This window comes from Exophiala aquamarina (genome assembly GCF_000709125.1).
Source record: "Exophiala aquamarina CBS 119918 chromosome Unknown aczIA-supercont1.1, whole genome shotgun sequence".
Lineage (NCBI taxonomy): Eukaryota > Fungi > Ascomycota > Eurotiomycetes > Chaetothyriales > Herpotrichiellaceae > Exophiala > Exophiala aquamarina.
Genome location: NW_013550587.1, coordinates 937810 through 945751, shown reverse-complemented (window position 1 = coordinate 945751; position 7942 = coordinate 937810). Strand labels below are relative to the sequence as shown.

The window sequence follows — 7942 nt, the reverse complement described above, 5'->3', positions numbered from 1 at the left end:
GAAGAAGTCCTAGCTATTGAAGAGGCTTCCGCAGCTGAGGAAGCTACCGCTGCCGCTGAAGAAGCTCCTCCTATAGAGGAGGCCCCTGCTGCTGAAGAAGCTCCTACCGCTGAAGAAGCCCCTGCCGCTGAAGAAGCCTCCGCCGTGGAAGAAGTCCTAGCTATTGAAGAGGCTTCCGCGCTTGAGGAAGCTACCGCTGCCGCTAAAGAAGCTCCTCCTATAGAGGAGGCCCCTGCCGCTGAAGAAGCTCCTGCCGCTGAAGAAGCCCCTGCCGCTGAAGAAGCCCCTGCCGCTGAAGAAGCCCCTGCCGCTGAAGAAGCTCTAGCTATTGAAGTGGCTTCCGCACCTGAGGAAGTCACCGCTGCCGCCGAAGAAGCATCTACAGAAGAGGCTCCAGTTCCCGATGAGGCTGAAGCCGCTCCTGAAGAAACAGAAGCTGCTGTAGTAGAAGGTGCAGTAGCGACGGGGGTAATTGTAGCTGGTGCAGCCCTTGCGGGCTCAGTCGCGACTAAGCGACGGAGGAGAACACACAGAAGGTATAGCGAGACTCGCGAACATCACTCTAAAGACCCTCTACACGGACACAAGGCAAAACTCGAGCGAACCAAAGACAAGACAGGTTTATTTGAGAATGCGATTGGCAGAGAAGTATCCAAAGCCAAAGAAAGCCAGCATCGCCGACATGAAAGTGAAGAATACAAAGAGAAGAGGCGCCTACGGAAGGAACGAGAAGCTGCGGAGGCGGCCATACGAGAGGAAAAGCGAAAAGAACGTGAAGCTCAAGAGGCAGCTGAAAAAGAAGAAGAACGTCAGCAGCGCCGAGCTGAAAGGGACAGAGAAAGGGAAAGAGAAAATGTAGAAAGAGAAAGGGAGAGGCTGGACAGAGAGGCTCGCATCAAGGCTCATAACGAGCGAAAACAGCGACGAGAACAAGAGGAGGCTGCAAAAGCAGAAAAGAGGAAAGGGAAGGAGAAAGAGCTACCAGACGATGCGGAAACCACCAGCGACACTAGGCGCAGGACAGGACGCAGAACGAGCTTTGCTGGATCGAACAATAGCGGAAGTAGCAATGCTGGAGAGATCATTCCCGCCATATTGAAGAGAATTGGAACAGGTGAGAGCGACACAGGGGGGCCCCTTCTCATGGTTAGGGTCAATGATAAACACGACGGAGCACGAAGCGCCAGCCATCGACGGCGAGAGAGAGGGAGCGACTCGGACAAGGACCGTGAGGGTGAAGTGGCCGGTGGATCTAGTCGACATCACCACCACCATCGATCGGACGCGGATCGTCCAAAAATCTCAAGGTACTCGAGCTCGAGAAGTCAAAGGCAATACCATGAGACTTCACGGCCCTCAACAGATAGGCCAGGGCTTCTCAAAAAGGTATTCGATACATTCGCCGAGCATGTACAATTTCGGGATGCTTTCCGCCCAGAACGGGTTGGAGCATGATCACAAGGTGTCTGGGGATACATCAATCATTCAAACAAATTCTATAGACTACGGGAACGAACAGGAACCAAGCGATATGGTATCAGCTGGAAGCAGGATAGGAAATAGAGCAGGGTTTTCAGAGGAGTCTGGCTAGGAGGCATGGGATGCACTCTTTTGAAGTGCTAGGTTTTCATTTGTTGGCGGCATTCGGCAGATAGGCCGATCCTTGTATATCTAATGTGTCACGAGTATGTAACGAGATATGAGTTGGATGAATTATAAGATACATAGCCTTTGGATTGATGGTCATGATCTGGGTCACAGTGCTTCAGATATCGCGTATTATCGGCATTCTATGCCGGTGGGCTTCTCTCCCGAAGCGTATTCTTATTACGCAACATTCTCCTACACGTTCGGGCCTGGTGCGGAGGGCACCTCTTGCCATCAGTATTGATTGCACTGTATCATACCGGGTACTACAAGTGCGACCGGAGCAGCTCCTCCCCCACGCAGCACCTTCTCCAAATTCTCAAATGTCACGCGTCACGACGGCCATTTCCGAACGTCGTCAACGGTAAAGCAAATCTGCCCCTCTCAAGTATGGTGGTTGGTTTTTTTTTGAGCTTCGGCAGAACAATCACGCATCCTTTCAACTGGTGGCAATGTTTGTATGAATCGCATTTCATTGGCAACAACCCTACCCGGTCCTGGTTCCTTGTGTACTGGAGCCACATGTCGAGCCTCCAGATTATTAGGCCTGCGCTCGCATTTCGACATTGCTTGACTTTGTTCGCATTCTGCCATTCCTCGCTTCTTTCATTGCAGTAATACTCTCCTGCATTACACGCCGACATCATTATGGGATCAACGGAGAAGACCTTCAGGGCGCAAGCCATCTTCCCAATTGGAGACCCGCCGTTTGTTCAATTTCCTAGTCGGAGAAGTGTTGTACACAGTACCAAAGGTATGGTAGCATGTACCCAACCGTTGGCTTCGGAAGCCGGGCAGAGGATATTGAAGATGGGTGGAAATGCTGCTGTTTGTATACAATCCTAGCGAGATGAGGATTGCCCATATTGACATGCCTTGATAGGATGCTGCTGTGGCCACTGGTAGGTTCAAATTGATTTGACCCTGGTGGACAATCCCCATGCCTAACGATATACTGCAGCTGCCGCGTTGAATGTTACCGAGCCATCTTCGACAGGAATAGGAGGCGACATGTTTTGTCTGTGGTTCGATGCAAAGACCAAAAAGGTCCAGGCCCTGAATGGTTCCGGGCGAAGTGCAAAGAATACAACGGTCGAACAAGTTAGGAAGGAACTGGATATTCCTTCCACCACCACTCGAGCCAAAATCCCAACCAAGAGTGCTCTCGCAGTGACTGTCCCTGGCGCAGCAGCAGGTTGGGTCGATACAGTGGAGAAATTTGGCAGTGGAAAGCTGACACTAGAACAAATTTTGATGCCGGCGATCGAGCTAGCAGAGGAAGGGTTCCCAGTCTCCGAGCTCTCTGCCAAATTTGTGGGTCGATGTGTTATCGTTGCACAAATTATTGAAAGCTGACTCCATGGCATTCCAGTGGAAAGAGGGCGAAGAGGGTCTCAGAAATGCGTCTCCCAATTTTAGAGAGCTACTGAAGAAGGACAAGACCGCCGAACATTTTGTTCGAGCTCCACGAGCGGGTGAAATCATGCGAAACCCTACCCTTGGTAAAACCTTCCGCACCCTAGCCACGGAAGGAAAGAAGGGATTCTACACCGGTCGGATTGCCAAATCGATTGTCGAGGTTCTCCAACAACTGGGTAGTCACTTGGAGTTGTCTGATTTGGAAGACCACTTGAACCGGGGTGCAGACGAGACGACTCCTATATCTCTGAAATTCCGTGGCCAGAACATTAAAAACACAGCAGCTCAAAGAGTTAGCAATGGGACATCAGAGGGACATTTTGTGGAGCTTTGGGAGCATCCGCCCAATGGTCAGGGCATCGTGGCACTGATGGCACTCGGCATACTGGAGGAACTTGAGCGGACCAAGAAGATTCAGACGTTCGCACTGGAAGACCACAACAGTGCTCCATACCTGCATGCAGTCATCGAGGCACTGCAGATTGCATTTGCCGATGCTACCTGGTGGGTAACGGATCCTGAATACATGCCAGTGAAGTCAGCAGAGCTACTGTCACGCTCGTACTTGGCTGAACGGGCGAAGCTGTTTCAAAAGGACAAAGCTGGGAATCACCTCAATGGAGAACCTAGTCCGGCTCAAAACCACAGCGACACCGTCTACTTTGCGGTAGCCGACAAAGACGGAAATGGGATGAGTTTCATCAACTCGGTCTACGACGGATTCGGATCGAACATCATCCCACAAGGCTGTGGCTTCACACTACAAAATCGAGGTTCGAACTTCGAACTGGGCCCGGAAAACCATCCCAACATTTATAAAGGAGGAAAGAGGCCTTACCACACTATCATTCCAGGCATGCTCACGAACGGGGAAGGGGCAGAGCGACAGCTTCACTCGGTCTTTGGGGTCATGGGAGGCTTTATGCAACCACAAGGTCATGTGCAAGTCCTCTTGAACATGGAAGTATTTGGCATGAACCCGCAACAGGCACTTGACGCACCTAGGATCTGCCTGGGCGCCGGCCTGCCGTCGGCAGCGGGAGAAGACATGAGTATGGGCACGATTTACATCGAGGAAGGCATCGATAAGCAGGTGGTCAAGGCTCTGAAGCAACTGGGGCACGATGTCGAGGTGGTCGGTGGTTGGGGCCGAGGTCGGTTTGGAAGAGGGCAGATTATTAGGAGACACGTCGATGAGGAAACGAAGATTCCTGTCTACAGTGGTGGCAGTGATTTGAGAGGCGATGGATGTGCTTTACCTGCATAGGTCAGGTCCTCACTGTACTTTGCAGAGTATCGTTAGTCATTCTTAGCTACGTTAGAGCTCGTAATCAGACGCGGCATTATCGAGTTGCAATGCCTGCGGTCCAGATAACAGGAACGATGTTGAAAACTCTCAACTGGCGCTGGTAGCTGTCAGACTCTCGACCACCTGCGTGCATAAATAGACATCGACCTGCCTTATGGGGAAATGCCTCCGGGCGGGGAAGGCGTTATCTTAGGTACAGTACGAGTACGAGGTACAGTACTATGTACCCTTCCAGGCAACTTGGTTGGCTGAGCGTTAAGTGGCTCCCTTAACAGACCTAGTCGACGAGGCGATCTGCAGGAAGGGGACAAGCTTCTCGAAGCATGGGGAGGGCTGGAGGGGGCTTCCTCCGGACGCCCTCGGGCGTCGTCGACGGTCAAGTCCTAAGCTAAGTTGGGCTAAGCTAGGTTGGGCTAAGCCAAGTTGGGCTAAGCCAAGTTGGGCTAAGCCGGCTAGCAGCTTGTATCCGTACTGTATCATTTCGTCTCCGGCTTCGGGTTCCCGGTGTCGACCGCTCCATGTGAATGGTCAGCTCTAAGATCAACCGTATATTCTCGAAGCCTTCCCTATTCAACCTCTCACGGCGCACCGAGGGTCTTTTACTGAGGAAAGATAGAAATGACTACGGGTTTGTATCCTCGCACAATCTACGTCCAGTTCCGGTCGTTCCACCAGTCGTGGCAAACAACCTCCAGCTACTGAGGCAACAAGGAGCTTATGCAATGATAAAGCTACTAAGTAACTTGAACCACCGAGGCATTATGCCTCGAGGTGACTCAACTAGCACGATACGTGGGCTGCTCCATCTCTGGATCTCTGGATCTCTGGATCCTCTATCCACGCAAGCAAGCACACGCTCGTCTGAATCATCTGCATCAACTGGATCAACGAATCGTTCCATTGCAACCACATATCGCCCCCCGGCCGGCTTCCCAGGATTATCCTCTACCAGGGCACCTCGGCCACCCTTGCATCTTCCTCCAGATAACACTGCGTCATCCTCCTGAAGTTTACCTGCCGTGGGCCTTGTACGCTTCATTTCCATCCTTCACAGCGTCACATTCATCTCCATAGTATGCCGGGCTGCTTGCTCTGGTGGCAACCAACCCTCCTCTAGCTCACCTTCTCTGCATATGTCGGCTCTCGCCTGTTGCATCCTACGCGAGGTCGAGTCTGCTGTTGTCGAATAATCATCGCTTCCCGTGCACATCCGTCGCTCTGAGGTGGGTCGCTGCTGCATCATTGAAGCCCAAACAAGGTAGGTTCCTGCTTGGAAAGTGATCAAGCATCACTCACTCTGGGCTTGGAGAGAAGCTTGATTGTTTCCCTCTTTTTTTTTTGGATTTTGATTCCGCTCTGCTCAGTCTTCATTAACTCACTTCACCCACCGACGGACGGGTCGATTCCTGTTTCTCTTTCGCAAGCTGGTCCCTCCTCATTCCAATCGCCTGGTCGTTGCGAACATGAAGTTCTCAGTCGTTGCTTTGGCCTTGGGCCTTATTCCCCTCATCTCTGCCAAACGAAGTGGTCAACATGTTGGAAAGAAGCTTCCAGAGATCAAGAGGAGTTTCTCCCCTCGAGCTGCTGCTCCTGCTGTTCCCCAGCCGAAGAAGCGACAGGCTCCTTCCTTTCTGACTGATGCTACAAAGAGTGGGTTATCACACCGAGCCCAAGAACAGCGCCCTACTAACTTTGATTTAGAATTCGCTGTCAACGGCTCTGCGATTCCAGAAGTCGACTTTGACATTGGCGAATCATACGCCGGTCTCATGCCCATCTCTAATGCCACCGACGCATCCGAGCTCTACTTCTGGTTCTTCCCTTCAATAAACCCTGCCGCGAGTAGTGAGATCCTCATTTGGTTGAACGGAGGACCAGGATGCAGTTCACTTGAAGGCTTTCTTCAAGGTGAGTTACAGCAGGCATCCAATCATCCTTCTCTTGCTAACCCTTAATCAAAGAGAATGGCCCGTTCTTGTGGCAGTATGGAACCTTCAAACCAATTCAAAACCAGTGGTCCTGGACCAACTTGACAAACATGGTTTGGGTCGAGCGTCAGTTGTCCCTGAATGGTATTGCTACGGCCATTACTGAAAATGGCGCACAGAACCTGTCGGGACGGGATTTTCTCAAGGGACGCCAACTGCGACCTCAGAGAAAGACGTGGCGGAACAATTCCTTGGCTTCTTCAAGAATTTTGTCGATACCTTTGCCATGCAAGGATACACCGTTTATATTGCCGGAGAGTCCTATGCAGGTTACTACGTTCCATACATTGCGGACGCGATGTTCAATGCCAACGACACCGATTACTACAATATCAGCTCCATCATGATTTACGATCCAAGCTTGAGCTACGACGTGGTTCAGCAGCATATTCCCGTCACCTCTTTTGTCGATTTCTGGGGCCCGCTACTTGACCTAAATGCCAGTTTCGTGGCCGATTTGCATGCCCAGGCGGACGCATGTGGTTATACAGCCTTCATGGACGACTATCTCGTGTACCCTCCCAAGGGTCCTTTACCCACTCCTCCAAACTATGACTTGTCCAACGACACATGTGATACATTCGATGCCGTGTTCAACGCCATATCACTGGTCAACCCGTGCTTTGATATCTACCAAGTGGCAACCACCTGCCCATTGCTCTGGGACGTCTTGGGATTTCCTGGCTCATTCGACTATGTTCCCGACGGGGCCTTCATCTACTTCAACAGGACCGATGTTCAGAAGGCTATTAATGCACCGGTCCAAGAATGGCTCGAATGCACCAGTGTCGACGTTTTCGTCAATGCGACCGACAACTCTGACCCTTCCGCTCTGAGCGTTCTCCCAGGCGTCATCGAAAAAGCCGACCGAGTGATAATCGGCCACGGCCTTCTGGACATGATCCTCCTGTGGAACGGCACATTGCTCGCCACACAGAACATGACCTGGAACGACGCTCAAGGATTTTCCACCCCGCCGTCCCAATGGGATGACTTTTACGTTCCTTATCGCACATCGTATGAGAATCAATTGGGTTCGCTCGCGGGCGCTGGAGTCATGGGTCAATATCACACTGAAAGAGGCTTCACCTTGGTGACCGTCGATCTTTCTGGCCACATGATTCCTCAGTATGCACCCAGCGCAGCATATCGACAGCTGGAATTCCTTCTCGGTAGGATTCCCACGCTGGGGACCGTCGGTCCTTTCACAACGATGCAAGGCGAGAGCTATTAGCTCAGCTGATGCCACCAACCTACCTAGTGAGGCTATGAGAAAGGTTATTTCTAATGATGAGCAACTTGACATGTCATAAGTGGTGTTTCTTCAGCATCCTTCGTCCGAATCCTTTCCAACGCGTTTGTAGTGATGATATAGTTAATACCCTGTGAAGATGTACTAAGTTGGGGCGGGTAAAAGAGATGTCCATCCACTTTTACAGAGTGAATGCATGATGGAGGAGAAGATGTGATATATTCTTCCGAATTTGGAAGTCTGAATTGCCTAATCGAGAAATGCCATTGTTTTTGGCCGATCCAGCAAACATTTTTGATGTGTTCTGTCTATGTAAAGCGCGTTTGC

General features: G+C 51.3%; 3 protein-coding genes across 3 annotated transcripts in view; all 3 read left to right on the top strand.

Moving 5' to 3' along the window:
- The window catches only part of A1O9_00338 (uncharacterized protein), a gene marked incomplete at both ends in the record, with an annotated part of 3766 nt that extends 2311 nt beyond the window's left edge, over nucleotides 1–1455 (top strand). The window contains one exon of the mRNA XM_013409502.1: nucleotides 25–1455. Within this exon, the coding sequence (XP_013264956.1) occupies nucleotides 25–1455 (1431 nt within the window). The remainder of the gene's footprint in view (nucleotides 1–24) is intronic.
- Nucleotides 1456–2295: 840 nt separating this feature from the next.
- A1O9_00337 (gamma-glutamyltranspeptidase) lies at nucleotides 2296–4333 on the top strand (the record flags this gene model as incomplete). Its single annotated transcript, XM_013409501.1, has 4 exons — nucleotides 2296–2475; nucleotides 2531–2549; nucleotides 2609–2961; nucleotides 3020–4333. The coding sequence occupies 4 exons, from the start codon at nucleotides 2296–2298 to the stop codon at nucleotides 4331–4333; spliced, it is 1866 nt and encodes a 621-aa protein (XP_013264955.1).
- Nucleotides 4334–5838: 1505 nt separating this feature from the next.
- A1O9_00336 (carboxypeptidase D) lies at nucleotides 5839–7597 on the top strand (the record flags this gene model as incomplete). Its single annotated transcript, XM_013409500.1, has 3 exons — nucleotides 5839–6283; nucleotides 6337–6429; nucleotides 6483–7597. The coding sequence occupies 3 exons, from the start codon at nucleotides 5839–5841 to the stop codon at nucleotides 7595–7597; spliced, it is 1653 nt and encodes a 550-aa protein (XP_013264954.1).
- Nucleotides 7598–7942: the final 345 nt, after the last annotated feature.